We start from the raw sequence: 21,503 nt of genomic DNA, 5'->3' as shown, positions 1-21,503 counted from the left end.
TAAGATCACAGTCATTTGTTTACTAAATGTGTTTGCTGCATAGGTTAGAAAGACATGTTTTATAGTAGTGAAGTGCATGCTTCTGCAGAATAAATATGATTTAGAGAAGGTAAGTCTCGCGATGTCCTCTAGGTGGCGGTGTTGAATAGACTTGAGATGACAAAAGATCGTAAAGGAAGAAAGACTGGCGACACATTCAGACACTTGAATCACAAACTGTTAGTTTCTGCGCTAATGTGCAATACAAATTCTGGTCCTAGAGTAAAAGTATGGGCTTTAGCACTCACGTTATAGTTCATAGATGGATTCAGCAAGTATGGGTAAGTGCATGTCTATACTAGAGCTGAACACATGAAACAGCCGCATCCCATTAGGTCTTCTTGACTGCAGCTTTTATGTATTTACAAGCTGTAAATTTCTTTCGCACGAGATATGAATAAAACTGGATTGATCTGACTGTTTAGTGTCATAAGAGAAGAACACGTGCTTTGCTGTCGAGAGCTCTGACGTTATCATTGCATCTATAGACTGACAGACAGCTTTCCATTTGTTTAATGTATGTCGTCAGAAAATTCAATTAATTAGGATTTTAATAAGATAAAACAATCTGTAAATCTGAGGTCATGTGATGCGCAAGCTGTCTGGTTATCCAGTCTGTTGAGCGAATTGTTCAAGTGAGTTGGGTGTTTTCAGTGAATCGAATGAACATGATGGAGCAAAAAGTTACTTTTAATAGGCGAATAGCGGTAATGGTACTAAACATATGTTTTTTTTCTTCGACACCCATACCAAAAAGGCTTGATTTTCATAACACAATGGGCTTCAAACATTTTATCAAAACGTCCAAACAAAATTTTTCGACTGATGTAAATATGTTAGTATTTTTAGGTTCTAAGTAATCTTTGTTTTAATGTAGTGAGTCATTGCTGCAAAAAACACGAATTAGGATGAAATTAAACTTATTAAACCTTGTAAAAAAATCTGTTCGCGTATACATATCGCTAAATTGAAACGTTTTAAAGTCTCGCCTGTGTGGTGACGACAAAAAAATAAAAGGAATCGATTTGAATCGGTTCTTTATTTCGAACTCTTCAAAGGAACCGATTCGCGAAAGAACACAAATGTAGGCGGAGTTTTCGCGTTACTGCTTTGGTTTACCTGAACGGTTGTATTTCCTATCTTACATTCAGAGTTATTGTGGATGTTTCAGCCAAAAGTAACTATAATGGCGTAGACAAGTCTTATGGTTAATGTTTTTTTAGAAGTTTTGCTAGAAACTTGCATCAGGAAAAAGACCAAAGGGTGGTAAGATCTTTTGTCTTTCTTGAAAAATACACCTGGATTTGTTTAGCACATAGCATTTTAAACAGTAATCGTTTTAATTGTTAGAACTGTCTGAAACTATAATAGGGCATATTTGACATTATGTTGAGTCAAAGTCAGTTGACTTCACAAATAATGTGCTGAAAAAGGGGTATTATGTTTCTAGCACATTTACTGCTGGTAATTTCCCCTCGTCTGTTGTCTTCTCTGCTTTTCTGAGCTGGTTGAACCTGTATTTCAAGCTCTGCATCATAAGCCTGCTATAAAAGATTCTTTAAATTACACTGTATTCTGTTGTGTTTCCATTATATTGCCCAGTTTCTGTTGCTGAAATAGATAATTTCTTACGAATATCCTTCAGCCCACCTGTAATGTTTTATATGCATAGTGTTGTCAGCAGTGTGCCTTAAAATTGTAGTGACCTAAACGTCATTAAATCTTAGAATGCTAAAAAATCAAGTTGTTTGTGCTAAAAGTTTGTTGTTTTGTGGTCTCTCACTTTTGTTTGAAGGAAGTATTTGTAAAGTGAAAGTCAGCATTTTTGGTTGTGTAGAAACATCATGACCTGAAAAAAAGAGGAAAAACTCCTTAACCTTTTAAAACCTCTTTATAAACTTTTCTTCAAAACTTAAAAAAGCAAGTAGCCATTTCATAAATTTTTCACAGCTAGACAGTGACGATTTGCCAGCATGTTAATTCCAACGTGGATGTGTTTGATCTCAACATTACAACCAATGTTGTACCCTAGTACTGACGCTATATATTGATGGTAGAGTCTATGCTTGTATTTACAAAAAGGGAGTGCACACTACACAGGTTATAAAGTGTTTGCATTAATGTCTTAGAGCACTTGAGTAAATACTGCTCAACAGGACTCATAACGGATATTGTCTTTTAGGGAGCTGTGGTCCAGGGCTGGATGGGGCGATCTCCCCAGACACAGAACCCCTTATAAAGGATCCAAGACCCAAGGAGCTCAGTGCCATCTCACATATGGTACTATGTTGGAAAAATTCTAATAAATTTCTTGTTATTCTAGAACTGATAATTTTATCATATGATTTGTTTCTCAGGATGCTCAGGGGTACAAATGGGTGTGCTGGAAGGTGTGGTTGTGCCGTATTGGGGCGGTATGTTCTTTAGGCCTGCTGTTAGTGCTCTTCAACTGGCGCCCTCGCCTCGGCATCCTGGCCCGCTGCAAATCCTGTCCTATTTCAATGGCAGATGTTTTACTATTAAAGGTATTGAAGTTTGTTTTACTGAGACTTTAAATAGTGGTTGTTAAAATATTTTCAAGCGGGAGAAGAATATACAGTAAAGCACAGATTTTTCATAATAAGGAAGGATATTTTTTATTTGTTTATGACAGGACCGATATGGACAGCAATTTGTTGTAGATGTGCTTACAGAGGAGATTGAGGAAGGCAGGTGAGACCCGCAGTGCAATTATTACTCATGCGTCTCCTTTTTGTATTTATGTGCTTTAAAAGTTTCTTTCGGAAAGGAACCAGCTACTTGTTAAACAATTCTTTGCATTTTAAAATAATTTGTAACTTCTAATTTGTAACTGGTTTACTAAAAGATGTGAAGGTGCAAACTTATAAAATAGCGCTATATTTAGATTTATACAAATATTGTATATTACCCCCAAATTTGAAAGAAAAAGTTATTAATTTTTTAGTGTCATTGATAGTATTTTAGTCACATTTTAATTCATTTCCAATTGCAAAATGTTTTCATTGTGACATTATTTTCATGACGATTATGCATTTTCTCACTTAAATTGTCATTGCTGTAATGCAAGAAAAAGCCTATAGTATTTAAATGGTAATATAATTCGTCATTTAAAACGTCATTTAAAAAGTATTTCTGTCGTGGTAGTATTTGTTATACTCAAATAAATGTATTCTGATTTTAATAAAAATTGCATTAAATTTAATGAAAAATCATTACTGTATTTATTTGTTTGTACATTATACATTTAGATAATATTCTGTAATGTTTATAGAGCTATTAATTTAACTCTTGAACTTTTCCAGTTTGGAGTTTGCAGTAGTAGAAGCAGATGAGAATGAATGGAGAGACACCGTGCAGCTACACAGTGAAAAGGTAACATAAGGGCAGTTAAAATAGATGGTGTAATGTACGTTTTGAGTCCATCTGCTTGATTGTATCTTGTTTTTCTTTCATCTAGAAAACATTGCTCAGATATTATGTGTTTGAGGGCATGCGCTACATATGGATTGCCAGAAAAGGAGCCTTTTGCAAAGCAAGGTACTGTTTAGTATTTCTTAATGTTTGTGTTGGTTTCCTCTCTTTATGGTTATAAAGCTGTCTGAAATTGTGAGGTAGTAAAAGATCTTCTGTCTCCAGCATTCTCAATGAAGCCTGGACCTGCGCTGACCTGCATGGCCGACAGCAAGGACTGAGTAAAGCAGGCCAAAGCTCAAGGTCTGTACCCTTTTAATGCCTATATGAGCAATGAACACTGCTTTTTTTACCTTACACATTCTTTGTCCTACAGAAAGCAGATTTTTGGGGCCAATATCATTGATGTACCTGTGAAGTCTTATTTACAACTTCTCTTTGAGGAGGTAGACCTGTTCTTAATTGCTTTTTTTAACTCTATAATTATTTAAAAACAGTGTGAAATCAATATATTGCAATCATAAACACTGTGTGTTGATTAAATGGCATCATTCACTGGATTTGTAAATGAAAGGCTCACATATTGATCTGCTCTGTATTTGTTTTTTCAGGTTCTCAATCCGTTCTACATATTTCAGGTGTTCAGCATCATCCTGTGGATGTCAGACAGATACTATTATTATGCTGCTTGTATCCTAATCATATCCTTAATTTCAATCGGCGTGTCCCTTTATGAGATCCGTAAGGTATGCAGATATTATATGCAAGGTCAAGTCTTCAGAGCTCATTTGTTGTCTTGTGAATTGAAATAGTATGGGGTTGTTGTTTGTTTGTGCAGCAAAGCACCACTCTCCGCCGCATGGCCCGGTTGATAGTGAACGTGACCGTGCGCAGAGACACAGGAGGTGAAGCTGCTAATCAAATGCCAGGAATAGGCACAATGTTTCCAATGTTGCTTAGTTTTTTTTGTGCAACTATGTTTGTTTGGTTTTCCAGAGGAGGAGTGTGTGAGCTCTGAGGAGCTGGTTCCAGGGGACTGTATTGTGATTCCAGCCGAGGGTTTGCTTCTGCCCTGTGATGCCGCCCTGCTGACAGGGGAGTGCATGGTAAACGAAAGCATGCTGACTGGTGAGAGAAAACAGACCGCCTCTGAAATTGTGCATTGCATTAAATCTACGTGCATTTAGATGCTCTTCTGTTCTCACTTTTTGTTCTGTACTCACTGACAGGTGAGAGTATACCAGTGATGAAGACGCCATTGTCTGTGTCTGAAGCCACATACAGTCCAGAGTCTCAACGCAGACACACTTTGTTTTGTGGCACACAGCTCATCCAGGCTAAAGGAGGCGGGTCTGCTGGGAATGGGGTCATTGCTGTTGTAACATGCACAGGTGACTTATAAAGAAATACTTTTTTTTTGGTTGTTGATTATGCACTACTGTTCAAAAGTTTGGTCTTTGTTTTGAAGAGAAATTAATACTTTTGTTGTGCAAGGATGTTCAATTGCTCAAAGTGACATAATGTTACAAAAGTCATCAAATGTCATCAAAGAATCCTGAAAAAATGTGTTACTGTTTCCACAAACATATTGAGCAGTACTACTGATTTCAGTATTGATGAAAATAAGATATGTTCCTTGAGCACCAAAACTAACTCTGAAGACTGGTGTAATGATGCTAAAATTCAGCTTTGCATCACAGGAATAAATTACATTTTAAATGATATCAAATTGAAAAGTAAAAACCAGGCATTTTACATTGTAATAATATTTCCAAATATTACTATTTTTACTGTATTTTTTTATTAAATGAATGCAGCTGCACACGCACATTTGATACGTTTCTTGTTGTCCTTTTAGCACCTCAGAATAACTTAAGCATCCTGATGAAGCATTTAGACAGTTAAAAGAACACTGTTTTGTAGAGTAAATCAAATAATACCAATAATAATATTATTTCTTTCAGAGTGAGCATTAAAACTTCTTTCAAAAACTTTTCAAAGTTGTACTGACCCCAAACTTTTGACCGGTAGAGTATGTAGAAGACAGAGAATTCATAAAATGACTTCTCTCATGAAAACAACTTTCGTTTATGTTCCTCAGGGTTTTTTACTGCCAAAGGAGACCTTATTAGTTCTATCCTTTACCCTCAGCCATTAGACTTTCGCTTCTACAAGGATGCTATGAAGTTCCTACTATTTCTAGGACTTGTGGGTAAGTTGGATTATTTGCAAGCTTCATATATGTATTTGATATAATGACATTTGTTTCTGTTAGTCTCACAATGCAGAATATGGGTCCAGAATATGGTATTGATATGAATGTCTGTATTTCAGCTCTGGTCGGCACTATTTATAGCATTGTGATACTTTTCAAGACCAAAGTAAGTAGTTTTAATTTCACATCTTATTTTTTTTTTTTTAGTCCTTTGTTTTCTTCCCTCTAATGTTAGTCAAGGTTTCTTTCACTGTAGCAATTTGCATTCAGATGCTTTCATCCGAAATAAAACTGTTGAATTATAAATAAATAATTACACCTCAAGATTCTTGTGTAATTATCCACTACTTCTGTCATCAGACACCCTGGCAAGAGCTAGTCATCCGGTCTCTGGATATTGTGACAATAATAGTTCCACCTGCTCTTCCTGCTGCTATGACTACAGCCACTATCTACGCCCAGAATCGGCTGAAGCGTCATGGGGTGTTCTGCATCAGCCCACCTCGCATTAATATCTGTGGCAAGACATCACTTTTCTGTTTTGATAAGGTGAGAGAACAAAGTTTCCGGAGATCCTTTGTGGGAATGATCTTAATTGCTTCATTAATGCTGTGCTGATGATTCATATCTTGTGGAGGGATGGTTAAACTCAGGCATATTAAGGTTAAGCATTTGTTAATCTTATATTTGTCTATTCAAAGCCTGAGCTTCAAGCTGTCAAAAATAAACTTGGTTTCATTACTCAGTGCAGTCTTTCTGTTTGTGTAATGATTACATCATCAGTGCCCTGGGCTAGACCAATAGACAAATTATTTCCTTTACTGCCATTTTGTGACAACTCCCTATGTCACTTCCTTTTACACATCATCTAGTTAACAAGGATAGGTTTATTGACTACTAGATGATTAACCTTGGATTGCTTTGCATATATATATATATATATATATATATATATTATAATAATAATAATAATAATAATAATAATAATAATAATAACTCCATTTTTAGTCAAATATACTCGATAAGAAGTTTGTATTTTATGGTAGGTAAAATTTAATTAAAATGAATTAAAAAAACAAAGGTTTTTTTTCCCCCAAAGCAAAACTGTTTATACCTTTTTCAACAAAAAAGAGAGATTTTTAATGACACTTGGGATGTAGTGAGACCAAAAGCTTTTTACTGATTTATTCTAAATTCATCCCTTCATTATTAACCACATTATTGCCATCTTGCAAGGATCATATGGTTTCAAAGTGAAGAAAAGGCTAGAGGCTACATTGTACAAGAGAGGTTTAGCCATGACTGATAAGATCTCTGCTTTTTATTTGCTAATCATCTCTGCTGCTGTCTTGCTAAACATCAAGATCCTGTCAATTGAATGGGAACTCCCTAATATGTGCTGCAGTCAAACATCATCACATTGTGTGTGTGTGTATGTATATGTGTCAGTGGCAACTGCTAAAGGCATTTAAAGTTATGTTAGACAGTAAAAGAGTGAAATTGTGTCTCATTTTCATTTGGTTCAATGAAAGTGTTGTGACAAAAAATGGCAAAGTTCTATGTATTGCTTTTAAAAACTGACTGAATTCTGTGATCGTTTCAGACTGGCACTCTTACAGAGGAGGGTCTGGATGTATGGGGCGTGCTGGAAGTGAGTGGAGCAGTATTTAGTGAGCTGGTCCCTGACCCTCTCTTTCTCCCTCCTGGACTGATGCTCTCTGCACTTGCCTCCTGCCATTGTTTAGCTTTGCTGGGGGGTCAAGCACTCGGAGACCCACTAGAGCTCAAAATGATTGAATCCACTGGATGGGTAATAGCTGGTTTCTTACAGTGTTTCATGTTCGTAAAGAGACAGAAAGAATTATTTCCTTATCTATTCCCCTTCATGTCCTTCTAAACCTGTATGACTTAATTTCTTCTGTGGAACATAAAAGACGATAATCTGAGAAATGTCAGGTTTTTTCCCGTACAATGGACATCAATGGTAACTAACTGTTCAGAATGAGACACTGTGCTGTAGCTCCTTTCAAAACGTTGAAAGTGAACAGTGACCAGGATAACTAACTTCTCCTTTTTGGGTTACACTGAACAAATAAAGTTATGCAGGTTTGGAACAACATTATGCATAGTAAATGATTTCAGCGATTTGCATCTCACTTCTTTAAGTCTTTTACATAAGACACATATGAATCTGTGTTTTGTCTAATTGATTTTATGGCAACTTTGTCATCTTGCATGCAAATGACAGGAACTGACAGAGCCAGAGAATGAGATGGGACTTGATTCTGAATTTGGCAAACACAGAGTACTAGCAGTGATGAGACCTCCTGCATCTGAGCTCCTGTCACAAGGAAATGTAAGTTGATTCATATATAGAACAAGAAAATGGTCACTGGGTGTGATTTTCCTGTCCTCTTATGTGTTTTTCAGTCTGTCAGTCAGCCAGTGGCAATCGTACGGCGATTCCCGTTTTCCTCTTCTTTGCAAAGGATGAGCGTGGTGACCGTTGATCCAGGTGGAGCTTCTCCTGTTGCATTCCTTAAAGGAGCACCTGAAATGGTTGCCAGCTTCTGCCTTAGAGAAAGTGGTGAGGACCTGACTTTTAAAACTTGTCCTGGTTCTTATATCACCTTGAGAAGAACGAGCAGGAGCATATGGAACACTGCCTATTTATTTTTGCACTCAGTTTTGTTTTGTCTTTGTGCTCTCCTTGTGACAGTGCCTTCTCATTTTTCACCCATTCTCCGGGAGTATGCAGGCCAGGGCTTCAGGGTCCTTGGATTTGCCTACAAGCACCTCACTAAGGAGACCGACCTAAGCACTGTTGAAAGGTCAGCTGTTTTGTTTCATAAACAGTAGCATTCAAAGATTTAGGGTTGGTAAGATTTGATAATGTTTTTGAAAAATGTCTGTTATGCTCACCAAGTCTGTATTTGTTTGAACGTAAAATACAGTGAAAACATTGTGAAATAATATTATTACTATTTAAATAGTACTTTAATTAGTATTTAAAATACTATTTAAATATTTTCTCTTTTAATATAGTTTAAAATGTGATTTATTTCTGTAATGGCAAATCTGTATTTTGAGCAGCCTTTACTTCAGTCTTAATTGTCATATGATTCTTCCAAATGCTGATTTGGTTCTAAAGAAACATTTCTTATTATCAGTGTCATTAATGTAGAATACAGTTGTGCTGCTTAATATTTTTGTGGAACTCATAGTTTTTGTAGTATAAATAAATTGTAAAAAACAATTATTTGAAATAGTTTTTTAACATTAAAAATGCGATTGCTGTCATTTATTTTATTTAATACATCCTTGCTGAATTAATTTCTTTAAAAAGTTGTACTGACCCCAAACTTTTGAACAGCAGTGTATTTAGTTATTAATTAATTAATTATACTTATTAATAATATTTTTATTTAATGCATCATTGTTGAATAAATGTATTAATTGTTTAAAAAATCCTACTAACCCCAAACTATTGATCATTAGTGTATCTAACTTATTATTTATATAATAAATAGATATTTCAAAATAGACGGATGCATTCCTGCCACCTCATGTTCACAGTAAATGTTTGCTTGTAGGGTGGAGGTGGAGAAAGACATGAACTTCTTGGGTCTGTTAGTAATGAAGAACCAGGTGAAGCCAGAGAGCGCAGAAGTTATTCGCACACTTAAACTGGCACAATTACGGCCTGTTATGATTACAGGTATGTCCAAAATGAACAAGTGTAATCTAAAAAGGCTTATAGTGTACATTTAAAACCATGATTTACTTCTGGCCTAGTTATATTGTCGCTAAACATTCACTTAATTGTTTTTGTTGGCCTCTCTGTCTTTATAGACACAAAAAAGTGTTCATGTGAAAATGATTGGTTATGCTGTTTTTCTGCTCTATCAGGTGACAATATTCTCACTGCTGTGAATGTAGCACGTGCGTGTGGAATGGTGCCGTCACATGAGAAGGTTATTTTTGTTCATGCATCGCCCCCTACTGCCAGTTCAATGGCCTCACTGCAGTTTCATCAAGGAGATGGTGCAGTAGCCACTATTAATACTCAGGAGACTATTGATATTCCAGCACAGGTTTGCTTATTTGACGTTTTAAGTGCTTTACAGATGTTACCACTGACATATCACATCGTAATGTCTTATAAAGTGTTTTATTAATTCAGAACAGCAAAGAGATTAATATGTCCTCTTCCTGTACCATAAGGGTCTCTACCAGAACAGTGTCGGCTATCATTTGGCTATAAATGGAATGTCCTTTGCGACACTTTGTGATCATTTCCCTGAACATCTGCCCAAGGTGACTTAGATTAAGATTTAGGAGTATTGATCCATTCCCATTTTAGACTGGTGGGAACAAATGCATTTTCTGGAGATTGACAGTGCTCATTGTTTTTGTGTTCCAGATTCTGATGAGGGGAACAGTGTACGCCCGCATGACCCCAGAACAAAAAACCCAGCTGGTAAAAGCACTGCAGAAACTCAAGTGAGTCCAGTATGTGTGGTATTGTACATTGCTTGAGAGTCATTTGTAGAAATGACATCCAGAAATGTGGATTGAGAAATTCTCATTAATACATAACCAGTGAATTTGTTAGCAGGGCTTTGTAACACTGAATATAACGCCCATATCTCCTGACTCGTGTGCAGTTACAGGGTGGGCATGTGTGGTGATGGAGCCAATGACTGTGGAGCATTGAGGGCTGCTGATGTCGGTGTGTCATTGTCTGAGGCTGAGGCCTCTGTTGCGTCTCCTTTCACATCCAAGTCTAACAACATTAGCTGCGTGCCTCTACTCATCAAGTAAATGACACACTTTTACCATTCTTATGCATGGATTTTATGCATACATTTGAATAATAAATATAGTTTTTGGCTTAAGGTATTATAATAAGAACAATATCTGTATTTTATCAATATGTATGTATTTTTTATTTTTGGTTGTTAATTACATTTAATAAACGGTTGTGATTTATTATTATTGTTGTGAATAATAGTAGTAATAATAATAGTAATAAATTATTTATTGAATATTGTATCCTTGACCTAAGTTATTATAAGAATATCAATATATAATGAAGCTTTCTATATAGCTGTTTTGTAATATTATATATTTATAAATTAATATATATTATAAATGGTATATAATATATATTATATACCATTTATAATAATTACAACAATCATTATTATTGTTATTATTAATAATAATGATTATTATTAGCTTTAATCATCAACACAACAATAATAATAACAATAATAATGGTCATTTATATGCATTGACGATAATAACAATCATTTGTTTTTGTTATTAATAATGATTATTAATTTTAATAAACAATTAATAGTAGTCTTTAATTGGATATTGTATTATTGACTAATAATAATTAACTTATGATGGGGATGATTATTACTACTATTATTATTATTATGTGACCACAAAGCCAGTCATAAGGGTCGATTTTTTTTTATTTACTTATTTAGATTTATACATCATCTGAAAGCTGAATAAATAAGCTTTCCATTGATGTATGATTTGTTAGGATATGACAATATTTTACTTAATATCCTAATGATTTTTGGCAACAGAAAAATGTATAATTTTGACCCATACAATGTATTTTTGGCTATTGCTACAAATATACCCCAGCGACTGAAGACTGGTTTGTGCTCCAGGGTCACATATAACAAAATCTAATGTCTAATTTGTTTTGAAATTGAAATTGAAACAGGGAAGGCAGGTGTTCACTGGTAACATCATTCAGTCTTTTCAAGTACATGGCTTTGTACAGTCTGATCCAGTTTGCCTCTGTACTTATTCTCTACACTGTAAGTGTTTACCTGCCCATTTTACATTTTTTATTTTTTTTTATCAGCTAAAATCAATGTCCAAATATACAATGATGTAATTGGGGCATTTTAACAATGTTAATTATGTGACTTATTTTGTCTATTGTAGGAGAAAACAAACTTGGGAGACTTGCAGTTCCTCTTTTTTGATTTAGTTTTGGTGACCGTTTTGGCTATAGTGATGGGACGGGGAGGTCCCAGCAATGATCTCCATCCCCAGAGACCCGCTGCCAGTCTCCTGTCTCTGCCAGTCCTGTCTAGTTTACTGCTGCATACCGTGCTGCTGATCCTAGCCCAGGTGTCTGCCCTGCTTATCACTGTGTCACAAGACTGGTAAGCAACTAACACCTAGATTTTGGGTAACATGAAAAAATCTTTGCAGCTTTATACAACTGTTGTTTTATAACTGTGTGACTGTTTTCAGGTATGTGCCTCTAAATTCAACTGTGACGGGGGCTGCAAACTTGCCCAACATGGAGGACACAAGCATATTTGCCTTAACGGGATTCCAGTATATCTTCATGTCTATTGTGATAACCAAAGGATATCCTTACAAAAAACCACTGTATTACAATTGTGAGAATTGAAACTTTGACATTGTTGTGCACAATTAGACCTGTTTAACACAGCAAACATGAACTTCATTTTACAGAAAATGCATTGAAAATTCACCATAAACCTATTTATCGATAATCTTTTATTATAAATACAGGCTTTTATGAAGCAACATAAAATAATGGAGTAAACAAATAATTCAACTTGTTTGAAAAAAGATGTTCTTGAAAAAGTTTCTATTCAGTAAATCTGACTGAATCCAGATGATTTGAGCATGGTGTCAATTTGGGGCTTGAGTTCCATTTTAAGTTGACTATTTACCATTTAGATGTAAATGTGTTTCCAAATGTGTTTCTCCTTATTATATTTCCCCTTGTTATAATATTCATCTCTCAGTCCTGATAACCATTTTATAATTAAGGCCATTGCACACTGAGCCCGAAATTTTTGCAAAAATAAATACGACCTCTCGTTGTGTCAATCATGTTTACACTCTGCCTCCGAAACTTTCGTCCGTCATAAAAAAAATTTGGATCGGGTTCTATTTTCTGCGTTTTTCACATCCGTAGCAAGAATTTTGAGAGGTGTTTTGACAAATGAGATCCACTGTACAAGCGAACGCCAAAATCCAGAATGGCGATTGTCAAGTTCATCCACTTCGTCTCGCAGCTCAAAGTTCACAGAAATTGGGGGTCGTCTTTTTAATATGTGGTTTTATATGTGCGTGACGACTTTTTAGGATGATGAATACAAAAAAACGCACACGAAAATTTTGGACACAGTGTGCAAGGACTTTTTAAAGTGATTATTAAAGGAAATAACTCACTGTGGCTGTAGTCTAATATCTATGTTTAACTTTTGTAATGTGTTTTTTTTCTCTTAGTTTTGTTTGTAGGTGCACTGCTGGTCTTCTTTGCACTTATGAGCTGCCTGGTTCTTTTCCGTCATACCATCATCCATCAGCTGCTGCAGCTCTATGACATCAATGATATGAACTATAAACTATTGCTGGTGGCTGTAGCTGCACTCAACTTCTTCATATGCTACATTCTTGAGGTAAAGACAAATGCGCACATTACCACATGGCATTTGAAACATGCTGCAAATATCAGTAATTGCAAAGTTATTTCTCTTCCCAGATTCTTATTGACCGCGGTGCCCTGAACTGCCTTCGCAACCTCAGAGGAAAACGCACGTCCAAAAAACAGTACAAACGTCTGGATGTCCAGCTTGCAGAAACACACTCATGGCCGCCCCTGAACCAACCCTTGTTCCCAACACAGTGCTCCGTCATCGGTGTTAGCTAACACCTACCTCCTGCTTTAGTTGCCAAAGATCTGATACCACCTCTCGGTGCACTGGAGAGGTATGCGTACCAGGTGTTGTTCTTGTCTGCCTATTATATATGGCACAAAACTCATCATGCAGCAACAATAATGGACTGTTAGTGATAGTGTTTCTAATATAAAACATAAAAGAAGAATAAAAACCTTCAAGTATTTTGAAAGGGTGTTCCGATTGATTTAGAAAAGGGGTGGAAACATATTTCCCCAGAATATGTCATGTATTTACCAAGAAATATTTTATTTACAACAAATAAATAAATAAGGGCCTAGTGCCTTGAAAAGTGCTTAATTCAGTTACTGAATTAATATTTCTAAACTTGCATTTTTCTTCTTTTTTTTTTTCATTTTGCAGACCATAAAAGATTTTCCAAGTTGTTGTATTGACAAGATAATGCATACATGCTACTGACTTTATTCTCTGTGGCGTCTACGACCCTTAATTAAAGTCACAATGAAACGATATATTCTTCAAGTCAGATTAATGGAAAATATTGGTTTAGTTTGTTAACTGAATATTGACAGATCTTAATGTGAGCTTGCAGTCGATCTAAAGAAATGTTTGTGCAGACTAAATATTTGGAGAACATTGACAATTTTTAAATAAATCATGGATAAATCGTTCACAAAAAGATCAGTAACATGCATTCATTTAAGAATTCTCATCTATTGCTGACTTTTTAACAACTTTTGACACAGGGCTGGCGATTAAGCGATAACGATAATTATCACGATATAACTTTCTGCGATAAAACGATAAGTGTTCGATACAATGTTTACACACCAACAGCGCTACTGGTTTGAACCACGCCATACAGATTACTTATGCGTTCGGCTCAAAGTTCAAACTGCAGCGCAGCGCAAGCACACTAGAGCAGATGCGTTTACTCACTGATGAGTCTCGGGCTTTGGCTTAATACTAACACTTGGGGTCTTGGCCACTTGAGAGCACGTGCGCGCGACAGGAAGTAAGTGTGCAAGTCTGTCCCATGTCTTCAAAGTGACATTGATACTAAATCAATTGAGGCTAAGCGTATCCCATCATGCATCATGTTCTGGATATAAATCGTGGGACTTTTTTGGCAAGATCTCACGAGAGGTCCAATGTAAGTTAAATATTAATGTTCTTTGTACCATTAAAACATCCTGCAAGTTTCATAGCTCCTCCTTATTATAAAGGACATTTATTTAATCAAGCTCCAAAAACGGCTAGTTTTAGATCTAAGGTGTAAAATGATGTCACTCGGGCACAATAAACACCGCCTCCAGAGCAAGACATCCACAACTAGTCATCTTCTCATCATAAGCCCCGCCCACTGGAGTTCACGATGAATCAGTGTTGCCAACTTAGCAATTTTGTTAAACTTAGCAGCTTTTCAGACTACCCTAACACATTTTTCTTCCAAAAGCACCTAGCAACAAACTGAGATATTTAAAAAATGTATTTGACAACTTTTAGCAACTTTTGATAAGAACGATAAAAAGAGACTTTCCAGCTAAATTACACAAAAAGAGGAAACAGTACACACAACACATGAATTAAGTTAGCTGCTCAATTTAATAGTAATCATTGTATCATTGTTCATTTATGATACACCTTGTTAGTAGCTTGTGCCTGCGATTGATCAGTTAGTACACTGTAAGAAAAAGTATCTAGAAAAATGGAAAAGGTACTAGTAATTTTCAGAGGATTAGTAGTACAATTACTAGTAATTTCTGCATTTTTAGCATTTTGTAAATGAGGCACAGTGTCATGGAGAGAAACATTTGTTGAAAGATGAAGCGGTACTAATGACATTAGCCAATCATAACAGTGGCCGATTCCTGACAAGCCTCGTTTTAGAGAGAGGGTCAGAATGAGGGTAATCATTTTTCAACATTTATATTTTTGTTCAAAAAACTTTATTAACATAAGTAAACCTCAAGGAACATATTGAGAAAAAAAAAAATCCATGTCATGACCCATTTTAATGTAGACATGAATTCAATGTATTAAAGAAGTTAGGGAATATAATTTGTTTTTTTTTTAAGATATAGCGTTTGTGCATTTATACTGAATGTATTTAGACTACTGTTTCTCATACAAACACCTAGAAACCATATAGATGCATCTTACAATGGTATTGAGGTGCTATATCATGATCTGTGTGCTACTATGGAAGACCAGTGGTTTATTTTAATAAAACTCGAATTACATTTCACCACATAAAAATTAATAAAGATTTAAAATTTATGGTGACACTTATAATTATCGACTGATATGAAAAACTTTATCATGATACATTTTTTTTGCCATATCACCCAGCCCTATTTTGACACAGTTGCTACCGGAATAGGACTAGTTTGCATAATGCACCTGCAACCCGCTGGATGCCATTAGAGGCAAAAGTAAAAATTCCCTCATTTAAATATTTTGAAAAATGACCTCCAGCGACATTATTTAAAAAGTCTTTATTAAATGGGCATTTTGAAAAGTATTTACAGGCAGATTTCTGTATTCTCAGGCAGGCCATGACAAACCTGTCTGGTCTGATTTGTTACAGCACAATAGGTGAACAATGACATATCAGATTAAAGGGTATTTCCATAAACTGCAGGAGGCAGAGATATCACTTATGGATAGTACAGGCGAGGAAGGTTTAGGAAGAAAAAAACAAAAAAAAAGCAGGGAGTTACAGTCAAGGAAGGTAGTATGGCTCTTCATGTATAGACACTGTATTGCAAGAGCCAAAGCAACTAGGTCAACTTAACACTCCATTAAAACTGTGTTGTTAAGCCACTGGTGCAACACACACTTTTCTCTTAGGTTTTAATAAACGTTAAATAATCTCTTATAGGATATTCTGTAATACAGTCATAGGAGTTTTTCAATGATCTTGAAGCCATAATTCATGTTAGCCTTACATTGCACCATCATTCAGTTAAAAACCACAACTTCATTCATTCGCTCGGATTTCCTCACAACAACCTGAGATCCTACATAAGTAAAAAAAAAAAAAAATGGCCAACAGCAGATTTGATAAATGAGGCGAGGGGAGCCAGCTAAATCCCCCCCCCTCCCATTTTAAATCATATAAAAGGCATAGAAACTGTTTAAAAATGTGATTTGCTGCACTCATTTAATTCTCTACTAGTTCTTTTTACTTTATGTAGAAATCAGGACAGTCAGAGGAAGACCCATGAGTAAAACAACAACAACAACAAAAAGATAACAGTAAAGAACTTAAAGTCAGCTTGAGTTTCCACAACATACCCTCACTGTTTCTTACCCATTTAAAAACATATGGCAATTAGCAGACTGAGCCAGTAATAACAAATTAAAACAAAAGACAAACACAAGCAATACAAAAGCTTGAGAGAAAAGTGTGGAAGGGAGGTCTGAATAATTAGTGATATTTCTAGAATTATTGCTGAAGGAAGCTGGTGCCTCATACCATCCTTTCATCTGTTCTAGCACGTCCAGCACTTATCTTCTGTTTCAAATGTCTCTTCAGAGGGCTTGACATGACAGGCTGGCTGCCAGTGACGGCTGAGTTACATGAGGAAGGGACAATAGTTCTGCAGTTCGGTTTCATTTCTCTCCGTTTTCATTTTGATTTTGAGGGCTGGGGGCTGGACATCACAGTGAGCAGTGTCCGGAAGCGAGGTCCTCATCACAGTGTAAAAGCGGGGAACGTTCCCCATCCGCTCCTCGAGATCATGTTTCTCTCCCCCGTTACATTCCACACATGCCGTGCTGGATTTGAGAGGGTTTTATACTTATTTGAAAAACATCCCACATCCTAGATATTGATAAAAATGATTTGCATTTCAACAGTGTTCTGGGAGACCCCTTATCACCTCTCCCGTTCTCCCAGGAAAGGCTGCTATTCCTATCTGCGCTGGTGGTGAAAGCCTTGTGTACCATCTGGACCTGCTGGCTGTCGAACCACATGGTTTCCTGATCTGTTTTCCTCTGAAAGTGTATGGCTGCTTCCACGTGGGGATCTGATTGAGGATAGAAAATATGTAAAATGTACAATCAAAAATATAATCAAAAAGCATTTTAGCATAATAATTTAAAGCTGCCATTCGTAAATAACAAAATGGCTTCAGCCTTGGTTCTGGAAGTCTCCACAGAGATTTAAGTTTTCTTAAAGGGGACATCGAATGCAAAATTCACTTTTACATGGTGTTTGCATATAAACGTATCACAACCACTTTTTTTTTTTTTTTTTTAATCCCAGAGATGCAAACAGGAAAGGGGGAAAAAAGGATTGTGGGCATGATCCACACGCAATTTCTTTTAAAGGTATTTGCATTACATGCTCATTTATAGTTATGTTTTTTGTTTTTTTACTTATGTCCACAACTTTTTTTCTCTCACAAAACATTTTTAAATATATCTTGTTGCAACATTTTACAAAAATCAAGATTAAATATATTTGGTCAAAATCCCATGTTATAAAAGATGAATTGCTATGCAGTCTATTTATGACAATATTGGCTGATTAGATGGCAATACTGACCTAAAATGCAAAATGTTTGCCCTCTCTCTTAACCATTCCCACATCTCAGACCTCAAATACATAAAATATTACCCTTTTTAGACATAGTTTTTGAAGTAAAGAGTAAAGAAAATAGGGACCAGTTGCATAGCCACCAAGTTAAGACTGTGTCTTAAGAACTAGTTTGACCAACTAGAAGTTGCCAAGGGATAAATCAGTCTTATTTTTCCAATACAAGAAAGTCCAATCTACATTTTCATAGCATTTTTCACACTGAATTAAAAAAGTTATTACCAGTCTTGAAGAAAAAAAATTAGATGACTAACTTTTTAAGAGTAGTCTAAACAATTTACGCAACCGGCCCCAATTCTTTATTGACCTTTGTAAGATCACTAGTACCCTTGCAAGACACACAACTTCAATCAACTTTCGTGGGAACGGCCTGTACAGAACTACGTCATTCTGACAGAAATCTCAGAACAGCTTGATTTGAGGAAGGGGATTTAAAAAAAAAAAAAACACTGGGTGATTTTTTATCATTATAGGGTGGATGTGTACACACACTTCCGACATACATTTATGTTCAAACAACATGTAAAGTGAATTTTGCATCCAATGACCCCTTTAAAAGAAATCTTGTGCTCATCAAGGCTGCATTTATGTGATCAAAAATACAGTAAAGACAGTAATATTGTTGTAATATACATTTTTAGTGTATTTTGAATGGTAATTCATTACAGTGATTGCAGAGCTACAATTTTGGCAACCATTACTCCAGTCTTCAGAGTCATATTATCCTTCAGAAATCATTGCAATATGCAGATTAAGTGCTTAAGAAACATTTCTTATTATTGTTGAAAACAGTTGTGCTGCTTAATACTTTTCTGGAAACAGTCATTTTTTTTCCATCTTTGATGAATAGAAAGCTCAAAAGAATAGCATTTATTTGAAATAGAAATCATGAGATACATTATAAAAATCTTTACCATCACTTTTGATCAATTTAATAATAGTATGCTATAGTAATAATAAATACATAAAGGATCTTCCCATAATTCACAATATAAATCGAAGTTGCTGACTCAGCTATTTTGATGCTCCCTTATGGCCTTCTACAGAAGCTTATATAGCTCAGTCTCAGAGCTCATGGTGAGAATGTGTGGAAAAGTTTATGCATTATCATAAAAAAAAAAAAAAAATCAGTTTTATCTTCCAGAACCATGAGAGTTTCTCTCCATTTAGCAACTCAGTATTTTACCGGTCTGAATTGGGTCTCTCCTGTGGTGTGTCATCAGGAGTTGCACTGCCAAGGATTCTCTTCCTGGCCTCTGCGTATTCTGCCTCTCGCTGGGCCAACGATTTTACTTGTGGGGAGGGCCGAGTCTGCGTCACAGATGATCCTAAAGATCCATTACTGGAGGGTCGCTTTAAAATACGAATCTGAGGAGGAGGTGCTGCAGGGAGGGAGTCATCCTGGATTACGATCGCTGTCCTTATCGGAGAACGGCTCGAACTGCCACTTGAAAGTCTGGAAGAGCATCAATAAAATGATTTATAGAGTAAAACAAGCTACACTGAGCAAAATATGGGCTCAAGGATGACCAGACATACCTTTCTTTCTGACTGATTCGAAGCTTTTCCTCTAGTCTTCTTTCCATTTCCTAAGTCAAACACAAAAAATTAACACTCCTACTGGAGGAATGTAGCATAAAGTAGTGTTATAAAACAGTACAGACAGCCCGCTTCAAGTAGGGGCCTCTGAAGCAGCAGCAAGTTTTCAATTTCACAAAGTTATTTATATATCCTTAGTGCAGTGGCCGAATTACAGAGTGCTGCTTGAGTAGGTAGACAATATGAAGCTTTTCTAAACAGAGACTTGAGGGAAACATTCAAATGGAGGGAAAGATGCGTTTACAGAACCTAATGGCTGGGGTGTTGACCTTACTGCCAGACAAATGCTGACATAAACCTTTAAAAATTCACATTTTAAAAGAGCAGCCATGATACACGACCACACATTGCACACTCTCTTTCTCTATATAAATTAGAGTAAAGAAACACCACATGAAAAACTAATGAACGTTTTTTCTGTCAATGGCCTATTTAAAGAAACATCTCACCCAAAATAAGAAATCTGTAATTTACACATTCTTATTTTGTCGAGAAACTATGAATTGCGTTTTTCAATGGAAAACAACCAGAGATGTTAGGCAGAATGACAATCACAGTGATGATACTCGTTTTACTGAAAAAAATAAAAATGCAACGAAAGTGAATAGAGAGAGACTGTGACCGGATTTTGCCTACAGACGAAAAAGGTCAGTAATGCCAGTAAACGACCGTTTTTTCTTTTCTTTTTAATTTTAACTATTGAGTGAACAACTCTTTTAAATGCATCTAACGTTACAAAACAACAGTATCGCTCACAAGATCCACACATCTGTATAACTATCCGAAAGTCATAAGAACCGAGCTTTTTGAGATAAACCTTCCATGTTCCATCTAAATCACTACAAATACTTTACTAAATAAAGATATGTGGATTTGCAAATATCATTTACAACAGAACCCAAGACAAATTGAAAACTTGTGAAAACCGCCTGTTGACTGTCTGAATGGAGACTATCCCACCTCTATATTCGCTGCTTTGAAATCGTATTTCCGCATAAAATCAACTCATCAAATTCTACACATATTAAAAAGACATAAGTTATAGTCCCTTCTCTACGACATCCAACAGGTCTCAGTCCATTCGGCAGCCATCTTTGGTTTCTTAGGCGGTGGCAAAGAAAGATTTTCCCCTTTTTATTCACCAGAAGTTGCCCCGGCTAACTAGCATTAGCATTAGTTAGCAGGCAGTTTCATTTCATTACGTTAACGTTACGTCGTTTGCTTAGAACACAAATTGTTTTACGTGACGCAAGAACGTGTCGCTTCACCAACTGCCATTTTCAAAATCGCCTCTATATTACCCACTGGTTTAAAATAAGAGATATCCCCCAACATCTGATTTGGGACCAGTTTCCCTTTAACTGCGGCCTACCGCCCAACTCTAAATATACAGGCGTGACTAGCGCGCTAGCATGAGGCCGGTGGTATGAATCATCCTAATGCTCCACGCGAGGCTGTCTACATTGAAAAGACAGTTTTTGGAAGCAAGAAGGAAAGCGCAGCTATCGCATATTTACCCCACTATCGGCGGCCTCTTCCCAGCTGTCGGCGACCTCCTCATCATCCATGTTTCCACTCTTGGCTAACTAGAGGCTTCCCTCAGTCCACACGCTAACGCACATTTTCCCTCTACAGCGTCAGAGAGCCGTTTAGTGAGCCCAAGTGTTACACAGTAGCGCCATCTGCTGCAGGGAGGATAGAGCCACTGTGCTGGAACCAGAATATATCTATGTAACTTGGACAGAATTCATTCTAACCATCAGCATAGATTTATTCAGTCTCCCACAGTAAAAATAAAATGAATATAATTAATGTTTTAATTAGTTGTCATACACTTTATTAATCACTGCAGGATTATTTTATATATGTAGGCTATTACTAGGCTAAATGCTAT

General features: G+C 36.2%; 2 protein-coding genes across 10 annotated transcripts; one reads left to right on the top strand and one right to left on the bottom strand.

The window, feature by feature from the left end:
• The first annotated feature begins 153 nt into the window (after window positions 1-153).
• Window positions 154-14,078, top strand: LOC306860000 (polyamine-transporting ATPase 13A2-like). 5 transcript variants are annotated; one of them, XM_079401500.1, is made up of 29 exons: window positions 154-320; window positions 2,222-2,319; window positions 2,397-2,564; window positions 2,693-2,751; window positions 3,363-3,432; window positions 3,518-3,597; window positions 3,697-3,774; window positions 3,848-3,917; window positions 4,083-4,217; window positions 4,310-4,376; window positions 4,468-4,599; window positions 4,701-4,862; window positions 5,573-5,683; window positions 5,806-5,852; window positions 6,047-6,235; window positions 7,290-7,496; window positions 7,935-8,042; window positions 8,117-8,273; window positions 8,406-8,517; window positions 9,280-9,404; window positions 9,596-9,780; window positions 9,911-10,003; window positions 10,110-10,189; window positions 10,354-10,506; window positions 11,436-11,532; window positions 11,663-11,886; window positions 11,978-12,129; window positions 12,992-13,164; window positions 13,248-14,078. In XM_079401500.1, exons 1-29 carry the CDS (start codon window positions 302-304, stop codon window positions 13,413-13,415), a joined length of 3,519 nt encoding a protein of 1,172 aa, XP_079257626.1. In that variant the 5' UTR covers window positions 154-301; the 3' UTR covers window positions 13,416-14,078. The 5 variants fall into 5 exon arrangements, with proteins under 5 accessions (XP_079257626.1, XP_079257629.1, XP_079257627.1 ...); XM_079401503.1 differs by having other exon boundaries at window positions 177-218; XM_079401501.1 differs by having other exon boundaries at window positions 182-320; window positions 8,445-8,517.
• Window positions 14,079-14,992: 914 nt separating this feature from the next.
• LOC306860003 (SUZ RNA-binding domain-containing-like) lies at window positions 14,993-21,253 on the bottom strand. Of its 5 annotated transcripts, none has more exons than XM_079401507.1 (4): window positions 21,127-21,253; window positions 19,550-19,599; window positions 19,197-19,466; window positions 14,993-17,438 (listed from the first exon to the last, which is right to left on the bottom strand). In XM_079401507.1, the coding sequence occupies exons 1-4, from the start codon at window positions 21,175-21,177 to the stop codon at window positions 17,324-17,326; spliced, it is 486 nt and encodes a 161-aa protein (XP_079257633.1). In that variant the 5' UTR covers window positions 21,178-21,253; the 3' UTR covers window positions 14,993-17,323. The 5 variants fall into 5 exon arrangements, with proteins under 5 accessions (XP_079257633.1, XP_079257635.1, XP_079257634.1 ...); XM_079401509.1 differs by having other exon boundaries at window positions 15,884-17,438; window positions 19,550-19,630; window positions 21,127-21,245; XM_079401508.1 differs by lacking the exon at window positions 21,127-21,253 and adding an exon at window positions 20,570-20,992 and having other exon boundaries at window positions 15,884-17,438.
• Window positions 21,254-21,503: the final 250 nt, after the last annotated feature.

This window comes from Barbus barbus (genome assembly GCF_936440315.1).
Source record: "Barbus barbus genome assembly, chromosome: 40".
NCBI classification, from domain to species: Eukaryota; Metazoa; Chordata; class Actinopteri; order Cypriniformes; family Cyprinidae; genus Barbus; species Barbus barbus.
The sequence above is the reverse complement of the archived record's forward strand: the minus strand, read 5'-3'. Positions and strand labels throughout refer to the sequence as shown.